This window comes from Myotis brandtii, unplaced genomic scaffold (genome assembly GCF_000412655.1).
Source record: "Myotis brandtii unplaced genomic scaffold, ASM41265v1 scaffold26, whole genome shotgun sequence".
NCBI lineage: Eukaryota > Metazoa > Chordata > Mammalia > Chiroptera > Vespertilionidae > Myotis > Myotis brandtii.
This window is the reverse complement of record NW_005359880.1, coordinates 2,621,733-2,634,885: the sequence shown is the minus strand read 5'-3', so window position 1 is coordinate 2,634,885 and position 13,153 is coordinate 2,621,733. Positions and strand designations below refer to the sequence as shown.

General features: G+C 34.9%; 1 protein-coding gene and 1 long non-coding RNA gene across 5 annotated transcripts in view; both read left to right on the top strand.

Annotated features, from left to right (window-relative positions):
• The window catches only part of SERBP1 (SERPINE1 mRNA binding protein 1), a 13,531-nt gene extending 690 nt beyond the window's left edge, over positions 1–12,841 (top strand). The window contains exons 2-8 of one of the 4 annotated variants that reach the window (XM_005868048.2): positions 3,140–3,290; positions 3,910–4,050; positions 4,180–4,251; positions 4,887–4,961; positions 7,771–7,948; positions 10,448–10,621; positions 12,243–12,841. In XM_005868048.2, the coding sequence (XP_005868110.1) occupies positions 3,140–3,290; positions 3,910–4,050; positions 4,180–4,251; positions 4,887–4,961; positions 7,771–7,948; positions 10,448–10,621; positions 12,243–12,317 (866 nt within the window). In that variant the 3' untranslated portion in view covers positions 12,318–12,841. Of the gene's footprint in view, positions 1–3,139; positions 3,291–3,909; positions 4,051–4,161; positions 4,252–4,841; positions 4,962–7,770; positions 7,949–10,447; positions 10,622–12,242 lie in introns of all 4 variants that reach the window. The other 3 variants (XM_005868046.2, XM_005868047.2, XM_005868045.2) reach the window with 3 other exon arrangements.
• LOC106726389 lies at positions 908–2,203 on the top strand. Its single transcript, XR_001362456.1, has 2 exons — positions 908–1,240; positions 1,776–2,203. It is a non-coding gene; the product is annotated as an uncharacterized LOC106726389 (long non-coding RNA).
• Positions 12,842–13,153: the final 312 nt, after the last annotated feature.

Genomic DNA, 13,153 nt, shown 5'->3' with positions numbered 1-13,153 from the left:
GGGTGTTGACCTGAGGCTCCCGGGAAGCGTGGGGTCCCCGGCTCCCTCCCGCTCAGAGCTCGCTCTCTCTGCTGCTCTGAGGTGCGGTTGCCTGGCTTGGGCTGCTGTCCTGCCATCTTGTCCCACGACGGTGAGAAGCTGGGGGTCAGGTACTGCGGCGTGAGCTACCTGTCTTAGGTGCCCCATGCGCCTCCTTGTACACCCCCCCCCCCCCCCCACACACACACCCTCTCCACTATTTTAAACTTGGTAAGTGGCTGCAGCGAGTGAAGCTGTTGGGAAGGGGAGGCTTTGGGCTGCATGCGATGACGCAGACGCGGGGCTTCTGAATGGAGAGGGGCTCTTGCAGGGAGCCCTGGGGGTCGCCCTCTGGTCGCGACCCTTTCTCCGCCCCCCGCGCTTCAGGTGGGGCGGCTCCGCGCCGGCCGCGTGGTGAGAGGAGCGCACTGGCTGTCACGCTCGCCCAGCGGCCGCGGGGAGCTCTCGGGTGCAGCTTTCCCTCCACACGTGCGGGAAGCGTGCTCGGCGTCTCATTGGCGGCGGCGGGAGCTGCTTCCAGGTCACGCCGGACGCTTCACCCGAGTGTCCCGAGCTTGGGTGTTGCGTTCTCACGCATTTACGTGTTTGTCTTTTGTGGTGACTGGGACAAGCAAAACAGTTGGGGGCCAGAAAAAGCAGACGGGATCCACAGCAAATAAGCCAGGCTCCGGATCTTGGTTGGTTTTCTACAGTCAACGTTGAAATCTCGCTTTGCTGCCACGTGCTCCGGAAAGGAGTTGTTTCTCATTAGCTTTAAGTTGGATTCCTTAACATTCAACTAATTTTCTTTTTTTAAATTTAAACACGTGTATTATATTTTGGTTTAGGGTTTTGGTGTGTGTGTGTGTGTTTGTGTGTGTGTGTGTGTGTTAACTAGAACTGTGAGGTTTTGACATAAAGAACTAAGTGGTGAATAAAACAAAAGAATTCCTGTACTAAAATTGTGGGTCCGGGGAAGCACAAGTTGGAGTATTAGAAAGCATGTGTACACCGAGTAAGCCAAATATCTGTTTTGTCAACTAAGACTGACAGCAACCTGTATCACAACTGAATAAATCGTTTTAATTTCTGTGTTAAGGAACACTCGCTTGACTAGCTTGTGTAATTATTTAAACTGCTCATCTTTACCTCTTTGATCAGAATAATCCCAAGAAAGCACATGAAAAAATTGAGTCTGAATCGTAAATCTAAAATGTGCAAGGTAGGTGTGTTCACCCATTTTGAATGTTCAAAGGATGAAGCATGTTTGAAATCCCTCAGTTGTTTTGATCATAAAGCCCATCTTTGAAATAAGCTCTTACTTGGAAACTAGTATTTTAAGTTACAAAGGTTAGGGAATTGCTTCATACATTTATAATTCAGTGGTCTTCGGGAAATCTCCCATATTAGCTATCAACATTTTCCTTAGATCAGTATTTCAGAGCACTCCTAACTTTAAATTGCATAAAACATTTATAAATAAAGGGAAAATGTTGAATGAAAAAACTCATTTTGAGATCCTGCTGTCAGTTGATGTTGTGGGCATTGGGGAAGGATAGTTAGCCTGATCCTGTGTTCTGTGCTTTTGAAGAAAGGTCCTGGTATAGTGCTAGACTACCTTAGATATATATTTAATGTTCATATTATAAGAATTAGCTTTGTAGCTAGTCTTTTGTCCATTTGAAGAATTGAGAATTGACACTACAGACTATCACTGAGTATAGACCAATGTGATGTTTTTTGTTTTTAATTAAAAGCCTGGTATCTAGTGAAAATCAAGTGAGCTTGCATGTACAGCTAAATATATCAAGAGAAGCATGCATTTTTAAATGATGACTATTGGTTGAATATATTTGGTAAGTTTTTTAGATTCTGTAAGCCTAATATTGAATATTGGGTGGGGAAATAAGCCATTGTTCATTTGGGTGTGTTTGGCTTGGATATCATTATAAAGACTGGTTCCAAGCTCCACCCCAATGCACTTTAGCTCTGATGAAATTTATTTAAGATGCCTTGGTGTAAGATCTAACAATGTGCCTACACTGAGAGTTTATGTGGAGTGGACTTTAAAATTTCATCAGAGTTTGGTACTTACTGTTTTACTCTACTTAAACAGTTGGGTGAATCTTGATTGTGTTCCACTTTCTTAGAAAGAACCAGGGTAAATCAACTTAAGATCTTGTTACAAAAACAGTTCCTTGGCTGCTGTTTGGCCTTGACAGAAATTGTGGTTTGGGAATTATGGCATACCTGAATTTTACAGACTTGAGTTTAACCACCAATCTACTTATTCTTAAGGCCACCAGTAATGCATATTGGTTGCTTCTTGGCATTAGATACTAACAGGGTAAATGCACTGGTAAGAACAAACCAAAAGAAATGTTATCCATCCATAATAGTAAAATATCGAGTATTTTAGAGGTTGCATAACAGTTTTTCTGTTAGGTGTAGTGTGTATAAAACATATGTAAAAACTAATAGAGGAGGTACTTTTTTCTGGTTAAATAGCTATTTTAGACTGGATATGTAATCCTAGATGCTAGTTGTTTTCCTTTCAATTTTGTAATTTCATAGGATTATCAGTCTTTTTTTTTTACACTTGAGGTGTTTTTTCCCCCCTCCAGATTATGTAAACTAAAAGTGTGGCCTTTACTTTAAAAAAAATTTTTTTTAGGGTCCTTATCTGTTGAATGTGAATGTGTATGAATTTGCTTGGTTATTTATGAATGGCTGCTGGTGTTATCTTTGGTGTATTTAAAGCCAAAATGTATCATTTGCCTAAAATTTCTTTAAATTTAGAATTTTAAAGTAAGAGACTGGCATTTTAAAAAGTGAGAGGAGAAATGGCCAGCTACCCAGGTAACTTTTAAGTCAGTTGCAGAGAATGCTTTTAGGGGGTGAAAGTGACTTGGCAAACTAGATAGAAGTTTGAAACAAGTTTATTTAAAATAGGAGTTTCTCTAAAGTACTTTGTTCCACTTTAGATATGCCCAGTGTTTGCCTTTTTCAACAGTAAGTGCTAGTTAGGGGACCTGAAGATTAACATGTTTTTTTTAAGTCTAGGCCTAAAATTTTTGAGTTGCAAAAATAATTTGCTTATGCTGGTTATTTATCATTTTAGGAATAAGACGTGTTGGAAGAAGACCTGATCAACAACTTCAGGGTGAAGGGAAAATAATTGATAGGAGACCAGAACGGCGACCACCTCGTGAAAGACGATTTGAAAAGCCACTTGAAGAAAAGGGTGAAGGAGGAGAATTTTCAGTTGATAGGCAAGATTTTTTCAAATCTCTTCATGTTTTGTCAGTTTATAGAGTCTCAACACAAAGCTATAAATTGGTAATAATTGCCAGGTAGCAGTGTGGCTGGTTATGTTTATCAGTTTTACAAAGAAACATCTGAATTGTTACTTCAATAGCAGTTTTTAGTGTTCAACCTTAGATCCCTTGTAGTGAAACACTTAGTTGAATTGATAGACAATTTCTTTTTCTTGCTGTCCCCAGATGTTAACAGGAAAGTTCTGTTGTATTGTTTATAGCAAAGCAGATTACTCATTCTGCAGGTTAGATTTGTTTATTTTAATTATTAAATGTATTGATGAATAGTAGTTTTATTAGGTTATTATGTAAACGAATAACAATAAAAAGTATGTGCACTAATAAGTTTTAGAAAATGTAAAATTAATGTTCTTGTTGTGGGAGTAGCTTCCTAGTTGTTTTTATTTCCTTCATGTGTTTAGAAATAGACTGTTTTGAATTTTCTAAAACATGTGTTTATAACTGTTGGCTTATGAGCCAATAAATGTATTCCTGTATTTTTGAGTCTTTGAATGAATTTCCCTATTCTTTTTTCTGGAAACCTGGGATGTATATAATCTTTATTTGTTAATAGACCGATTATTGACCGGCCTATCCGAGGCCGTGGTGGTCTTGGAAGAGGTCGAGGAGGACGTGGACGCGGAATGGGCCGAGGAGATGGATTTGACTCTCGTGGCAAACGTGAATTTGATAGGCATAGTGGAAGTGATAGATCGTAAGTCTTATATTGGTTTTTATTATATTATATTTGAGTCTACTTTTTTTTAATAAAACAAACTTTGAATTTCTAGAATTAAAGAGTATTATGTTAACTCAGTTTTTTTAGTTCTTTCTCACATTACAGTGGTCTGAAGCACGAGGACAAACGTGGAGGTAGCGGATCTCACAACTGGGGAACTGTCAAAGATGAATTAACGTTGGTATTCTGATTTTTTAAAATAATTTTAATAAAATTGATCCTATACCTTACTAGAGGCTCGCCCATAACTCTTAAATATTATTTGTCTCTGCGACAAGAATGGAATAACTCTTATAGCTAAATATCTTGTATATCTTCCATACAAGATAACCTCTTGTTGGATATGTTTAGATTATAGTTGTATGAAGTGACCAATTTTTTCATATTTCAGTATATGTGATATCAGTTTTTCTTTTCATATGTATATATAGCTTTTTCTGAAACCCTGCATTGAAGTTGTTTGGGTATTCTTATTTTTATGTCTTTAATAGTTTGTAGCTATTGACCCTTCTGGTTATTAGAAAAATTTGATAAGCAAGTGAGGCATTATTTTAAAACTAACTTCTGTCCTGTTTCTTTTTGAGTAAAATACTATAACTTGGATCAGTACACATTTTTAAATTATTTCCTCTTGAAGGTCTACTGGAGTATACATTTAGTAGGAAAAGACACAGGGAATGTGAGGATTTTAAAATATTTTTGTATAATGAATTCTTCAGCTACATGTAAATGGACCTAGATGCCTTTCTTTTTCTTTCTTTCCTTAGAGAGTCCCCAAAATACATTCAGAAACAAATATCTTATAATTGCAGTGACTTGGAGCAACCAAATGTGACTGAGGAAACACCAGAAGGTGAAGAACATCCAGTTGCAGACACTGAAAATAAGTAAGTTGGTTTATGTATAGTAGTAATGCTCCGTCACTGAAATCAGTTTGGGTTTTTACCAAGAAAGCATATAGATTTAATTCTGTTACTTGATGGGTTTTTAACAGAAGAGACTTTCAGGGTACCCCAATTAATCAAGTAGTGTTTATATAGAGGAGTGTTTTACACATGTATATACTGGTATATTGGGCTCTAATGATTTGAAAAATAGAAATGGTTATTTCTATTTAAAACTACCATTGCTGTCTTAAAAAATAAGGGAAGATAGTAAAACCTGCTAGCCCCAAGCACAAAAATTAACTATTGTAACCTCAAAATAGAGAATAAGATGCTATGCATTTTACCTAATTAACCTTGATAGAGATAATGGTAATAGATATATAAGTAATGGGTAATTCAAGTGATAGCTGTTCAGAGACATCAAATAGGTGAGAACTAGGATCTGAAATTGGGGGTTACTAAAAATTAGACCAAATGGTTGAAATAAGAGAAGTTGTATATAGAACTCATAGTTCAAAATACTTTGGAATCTATAACTGCAGGTTTTATTTTGAGACAGTTTAAAACTAGGAAACGTGACTTTAAAATTGTACCTCTTTGAAATTTATTTTCCATCAACATTGAATTTGGAACATAGCATTATTGACTTGCTTTAAAATATATGAAGAGAGCAAATGCCAGAATATGTTATTCAATAGATTTCTTAATCTTTTTCATTGTCTGTGTGAGAGTCTTTTTAGGTAGAAGACCTGGTTTTGAAGTTTTTATTTATTCAAGGGTGAGAGAGTTTTAAAGTTTCAAGTTAATGGTGGTAGAAATAATTTAATGCCTTTCTCTAGTTTCCATCAATCAAAGCAGAAATTATATGCCAGTCATTTCTTATGGTATTGTGGTTTAAAGTCTTGAATTATAGATTACTTAGGTCTAAATCTTAACTGGGGCATATTCAAATCAATCGGAGGAGATGCTTTTCTAAACTTTGCTTTTTCTTAAGGAAGAATTGCTCTTACAGTGAACTATTACTAATTATTAGGGTATCATATTCCATGGGTTTATTGGAATAATACATTTGCTATTATTGGAGACAGTAGAAAAAACAGATGGTGTTAAATGATGTGTTGAACTTAGATAAATTCATTTATATGAAACTATATAGAATAATTTATTTGGTAAAACAATGAAATTGTGGATGCATAAATGAGCCTTATGTAATATTGAGTACTTCACAATGCTCAATACAACCGTTTTTCCTTTAATAAAGAGCCCATATTTAAATCACCGTAAGTGTGACCTGCAAAGATTATAAATGTCTACCAGAAGGAAATCATTCATTATTGATAGGGTATTGGAAGCAGATCTTTAATTCAGGACCCAGGAATGAAATTGAGGGTATTTGGTCCAAAAAAGATTATGATGATGGTATTAAGAGCAGTCTCCGGAGTGGAGAGAATCTGAACATAGTATTGTATCTTGTGTATGGAAATACAAATTTATAAAGCAGTGCTTGGCTGACTTTGACTCCCTTATATGTAGTTTCCAGAGCGTTTGTTTTGTCTCACTTGATCCTTACAATAATCCTTGAAGGTAGGTGTCATGGTTCCATGTGGCAAAATGTGCTGAGTTACATTACAATCTTGGCTCTGTCACAACTTAGGAGTAACTAGGACTTTTTTTTCTTAGCTTTCTCATCTGTAAACTAACAGCTGGACCTTATATCCAAATCTCATCAATTCAATGTAAACTTGAAATTTTAAGGTAGGATTAGTCAAACAGTACAGAGTAGCATAGAAGAGAGAGATATTTGAGCTCTGAGGCTAACTGGATCATCTGCTATCTTTGGAAAAAAGCAGAGCTCCCAAAATAGCAAACAACTTGTTTGGTGACAATTGGAAATTGATATTAGATTAAAATAATGGATTTCTAGGCTTTCTTTCTGCAAAAATGGAAACTCATATAATAGTTATAATCTAAGAATTACATTTAGAAATAACTAATTTACTATTAAATATTGAAACCAATGTGTTTTGTGGAGAGTTTTATTTCTAGTGAAACCTCAGTCTCCCGCCCACACTCAGTTTGGTTTGAAAATTGGCATATATAGAATCTAGGATTTGTATAAACCTGGGTTTTAAAGATTTTTTTGTTTTGCCATCAGCGTTATCCTAAAATAAAGGATAGAGGAATAGTTCTTTTTATATTTTAGAATGTGAAGTGTGGTTCACAGGCATTCTAGATGATACATGAGTTATGTATTGTGGGAAATTAAAAAAATTGTTTTAGGAGAAGTTAGGCCAAATATTTTAATTATGTAACGGTACAGTTTTAAGAGAAAGTAGTGTTGTTTTACGAAATGTGTATTTTAGCCCCAGCGCGGGGGAGGCTTGGTTGGAGCATCATCCCATGCACCAAGGAGGTAGCGGGTTTGATTTTTGGTCAGGGCACATACCTAGGTCACAGGTTCAATCTCAATTGGGGTGTGTATGGGAGGCAACCAGTTGATGTTTCTCTTTATGTTTGGTAAAGCCAATTCCAGGTTGTATTACTGATAGATGAGCATTTAAAAGTTTATGAAGATGAATTGTATTTTTCTTACTTATCCATACTTTCACTAATACAACAAGCGTTGAATACCTGGTGTCTACGAAATTAATGTTAGCCATTGGGTTACAAAAATTATGATCCTTTCACCCTTGGATAATTTTCCCTAAAAGATTGATTTACCAAGATTTAACTTCTTACAAGTAATACAGATTTTTGTCAGCCACCTAGTAAAAGGTGCATTGTATGTTTATTTCCCATCTTTTCACAGGGAAAACGAAGTTGAAGAAGTAAAGGAAGAGGGTCCAAAAGAAATGACTTTGGATGAGTGGAAGGCTATTCAAAATAAGGACCGGGCAAAAGTAGAATTTAATATACGAAAACCAAACGAAGGTGCTGATGGTCAGTGGAAGAAGGGATTTGTTCTTCATAAGTCAAAGAGTGAAGAGGTAAAATTAATTTTTGTGGTATTGGAAAATTTTTAGGTGTGTCTTGACAATTCAACACATTTATAATTTTTGTTATTTATTATCTTTATAAAAAAGAAAAGCTTTGCATAGTGTCATTGGGTTAGGTAAATTGTTCAAAAAGGAAAATAAACTGCATATTTTAAGAAATTTAGTCCTTCTATTTATTGTTATATTCAATCTGATAGTCCCTATCCCCAAAAGCTATTAGTCAATATATATCTTAACAATTACTATATTTCATAAATACAGTCGGTCTTTTCAAAGTTTTAAAAATCATGCCTAAATTCAAGGACTTGTATTAGATTGAAAGGTTGGCATTTTCATGTGGCTTAACCTACAATAAAATGAGTGCCTTTATACAGTATGTAATACTTGAAACTGTCTGCCTATGCCATATTTAATGGTCAGGACTCTTCAATAAATGGTACTACCCTTTATTGAGGAATGATGTAAAGACCAGAAAATTAATTTATAGGTTTCCTTTACTTACAAAACATGGAAACTAATGAGAAAGATATGTTGGTGGTTTTTACTTTGGCATCTTCTGCTTAAGCCTTGGGGCACATTCTTAGAGGAATGTCCCATTGCTACATCCTTTTAGAGCTTGTGTAAGTATGATATTTTAGTTATAAAGTTAAAATGTTATGAAGGCAACCTGTAATAAAAAGATGCAATAAGATCTTAATACATTTTAATTTCTTTAAAAAATAGTTGTGAAGCAAACTTGGAAACATTTTGAAATGAAACAGGTTGAAGAGTTTTAAATATTTTTCTAGATTTAGAGGTGTTTTTTAAAAACAGTCTATAAAAATAGTATAAATGAGGACATTGTCTTTTAAGTGTCAAGTCATACAGAACAAAAGTTTAGAACATGTGGTTATTTTTTCATAGTTCTTGCAGATACAGTTGTTTTGTATATCTGGGTAAAACAAATAGGATTTCAGATTAAAGAACTTTGAAAATTCTCCTTGGGGAGATTGTTGAACTAATTATTAAACTACTTAGGTTAATATGAGAAAGATTTATTGGGCACCTTTGAGACAATTATTTGTAACTGCTATGAGGTCCTGATAGAACTTTTCTCCAGAACAAGACACATACAAAATTGTGATATAATTTTATAGGTGAGTCAATAATATCCTGAATCCTCTTCATGTATTTTATAGACCAGGTTAGGTATCATAGTTTTAAGTATTATTTTCCAGTGTGCTTTTCAGAAATAATTATACAAGGTGATGTATATGATTAGATATTTTTGAAACTATAAAATGTGAAATTGGTTATGAATAACAAACCAATACATTTTCACTATTAAGACACGTTCATATGCTTTGCCAATTTATCCTACTAGTTACTCAAAGGTTAGGGATGTGTCCTCAACATTCAGACTTTATATTGTAAAACCTTTTAGATTGTTTCAGTAGTATATCAACTTAGACTTTTTTTTTGTTTCTGTGCTCTAGAAAATTGTAAAAGCTTCTGATTAATAGATTGATACTGCTTTGCAATAGCAAACATTTAAAAGTTAGACAGTATATGTAATTGACTTTAATTTGCTAGCAATTTTTTGGACATATCTTTTAGGCTTCTTTACAAAGACTTCTATTGCCTTTAGGTTGGTCTGACACTTAATTTGGTATTAGATGATTAAAGGGATGAAAGCATGGATACAAATATAACATTTATTTGTACTTTAAGGATAGTTATTAACAATTGTAATATATTTTTTTGTTTTTTTCCCCCAGACTGGGTCATGTAGCTTATTACATAAATACAAAGGATCTGGATTTCACAAACATGACGTTTTCATTTTTAAGATGGTTCCTTTAATATGTTTAAGGCGTAGTTTTACTTGGGTGCAGTTTTTCAAGGTTCCCTTATATAAAGTTGTGATTCACTTGAATCTGTAGCTCTCCTGTTTATATGAAAGAACATATAAAAGTGTATGAACAAAAGTCTGTACACAATTTCTTAACCTGTGGTTGGAAGAATATAAAGTTTTCTTTAGAACTTAAAGATTCAGCATTATCATTAATAGAAGCCTTACATGCTATCCATGTCTTTATCAGGGGTTCCTTGATGGGAATCCTAATCTGAATGCATATTTTAAATGTACTGGTAAAGATTATGATTCATTAGGTTTGAGATGAGGCCCAGTCACTTGAGTGGTTGTGATTAGATACCTCTAATTGAGACTTGCCAATATCACCTGTAATTTTTTTAAGTAATACTTTTATTGAATTCAGAGAGGGAGATGGAGATAGAAACATCAGCGATGAGAGAAGATCATTAATCGGCTACCTCCTCTACCAGGGATCAAGCCTGCAACCTGGGCATGTGCCCTGACTGACCAGGAATGAAACCTTGACCTCCTGGTTCATAGGTTGATCAACCGCTAGGCCCAGAAGAAAGCTTATTCCGAAATTTGCAGCATTACTTTCCTAGTAATCATCCAGTGGCCTTTACTTAAATTTTCAGGCTCACGCTGAAGATTCGGTTATGGACCATCATTTCCGGAAGCCAGCAAATGATATCACGTCTCAGCTGGAGATCAATTTTGGAGACCTTGGCCGCCCAGGACGTGGTGGCAGGGGAGGACGAGGTGGCCGTGGGCGTGGAGGACGTCCAAACCGAGGCAGCAGGACTGACAAGGTAAGTTTTAAAGATTTATTTTGTTCTTTTAATTCAAGGACCTCTTTAAATCGTTTAAAGTCCTTTGGGGGACATATTGGAAGGAAAAAAGGTAGACCCTGGCTGGGTACTTGATTAGAGTGTTGTCCTAATATGTCAAGGTTTTGGGTTCAGTCCCCAGTCAGGGCATATACAAGTATCAACCAATGAATGCATAAATAAGTAGGACAACAAGTCAGTGTTTATCTGTTTCTCCCCCTCTCCATTTGTCCCTCTTCCTCTTCTCTAAAATCAGTAAGTTAAAAAAAAAAAAAAAGAATTTTTTAAAAGAAACTACATTTTTGGTTATATATTTTTTAAAGTTTAAATGACTAAATGGTGCTGCCAGTAGAATAAATTACCACACTTTATTGAATACTTAATTAGATGCTGGTCATGGTGCTATGCTAGGCATTTTATGTGCTATGTCATTTGATTCATGTTACTATGTTGACATCCTCATTTTACAGAAGAGGAATTCAGTACAGGGAACCAAGTTAACTCTTGGCCTTTGACAGGGTCTACCTGAAATGCTAACCTATATCCTTTGCCTTCACTGTTTTTTTAGGTCTCAGTTTAACATAACCTTTGTGTCTTGTTTATTGTGTGAAACTCACTAGATGATGGTCTAGTGAACACCTTTTTAGTTCTTGATTATTTTTTTTTTTTTACTAGACTGTTACGTAAGAGGTGGGATTCATTTTTGTCCTAATTTTTGTCATGTTCAATGCCTTGCATATAGTGTACTACACAAAACAAGTTCTTAAGAAATATTTTGATATAAGCCCTAGTAATTGATATATTTGAGCTCTGATCTGTCTGATGTCATAGTTCAAGCTTTTAATGTCTAGGTATTATTAAACTAAATTATTTGAGAAAACCTTTTAGTTAGTTCATTGTCTCTTATTGTCTATCTAGGATACAATCATGATGTCCTCCTGAATTCTGAACAACTGATACACAAATTGGGGGACCCATTTGCTTGATTGGGTCTGCCAGTGTTTGATTATAGTGGCAATTTAAATATTACAGATTTTATGGTCACCAGTACCAGTGTAGTGATATTTTGTTTCTGTTTCTTCCCTTCATATCAGGTGTTTTTAAAGCCAAAATGTTATGTATGTGGACCTTTTCAATACTCTTTTGTTTTGTTTTGTTATTTGTACGTTATAAATAGCATTTGGCAGTTGGGTCCCATTCTAAAATTGATGAATGTGCTGCTTAAATAATTGTAATCGGTTTGCTTTCAAATTATTGCCATTATTATTTAGCAAGTGGAGAAAATACAGAAATGCTTAACAAAGTAAGAATTTCCACACATATCCCATGTGAATCCACTTGTATGAGTATTAGAAAAATAAAATAACCCAGGCTGTTACTAGGGAATTTTCCTAGATCTTGATAGAAATTTAGGGCAAGACTCATTGCAAATATTTGTGGCCCTAGTCTGATCCATAATTTTGCCTTTAAAAGGTTTGACACATTTGAGTATTTAATTAGTATTTTAACTTCAAGGTATTTTAGAGTTCTTGTCTACATGTAGACACTGGCAATTTATTTTCAGGGTTTGAGCATTATTAATTTTGGTTTGTTTCTTTTTCAGTCAAGTGCTTCTGCTCCTGATGTAGATGACCCAGAGGCATTCCCAGCTCTGGCTTCACTGGATGCCATAAGATAACCCTGGTTCCTTTGTGGACCCTACTTCTCTGAGGTTTTGCATGCTTAAGGATCCCAACCGTATAAGAAATTAAAAAATAAAAAGAAAAAAGACTGTCATTCATACCATTCACACCTACAGACTGAATTTTATCTGTTTTGAAAATGAACTTCTCTCGCTACACAGAAGTAACAAATATGGTAGTCAGTTTTGTATTTAAAAATGTATTGGTAGCAGGGATGTTTTCATAATTTTCAGAGATTATGCATTACTTCATGGATATTTTGTATTGCTGCTTGCAAATATGCATTTCCAAACTTGAAATATAGGTGTGAACATGTGTACCAGTTTAAAGCTTTCACTTCATTTGTGTTTTTTAATTAAGGATTTAGATGTTCCCCCAGTTACAGACCGGTTTTAAATATTGGACATAATATCCGTTTTAGTACCTGCTTTGCATTTACACATATGGTCAACTGGGACATGTTAACTCTGATTGTCAAAATTTATGCTATGTGGAATACTAATGACTTTACGTATTTTAACTTAGTTTTAATATTTTTATTTCTGGGGAAAATCCTTTTTCACTTCTCATGATAGCTGTTATATGCTAAATCTTTATATACAGAAATATCAGACTTGAACAAATTCAAAGCACATTGGTTTATTAATCCTTGCTCCTGCATAGTTCATTAAGTTCAATTTATAATTGATTGACAATTTCAACTATATTTAAAAGTGTGTGACTTTCCCATTTCAAAAACCAAACTAGACACCTTACGGTCTAATAGAAAGTTGTTTAAACTACTTATTGTTGAAAAACACATCCTGTCAGGTGAAATAGTTTTATGGGTGTT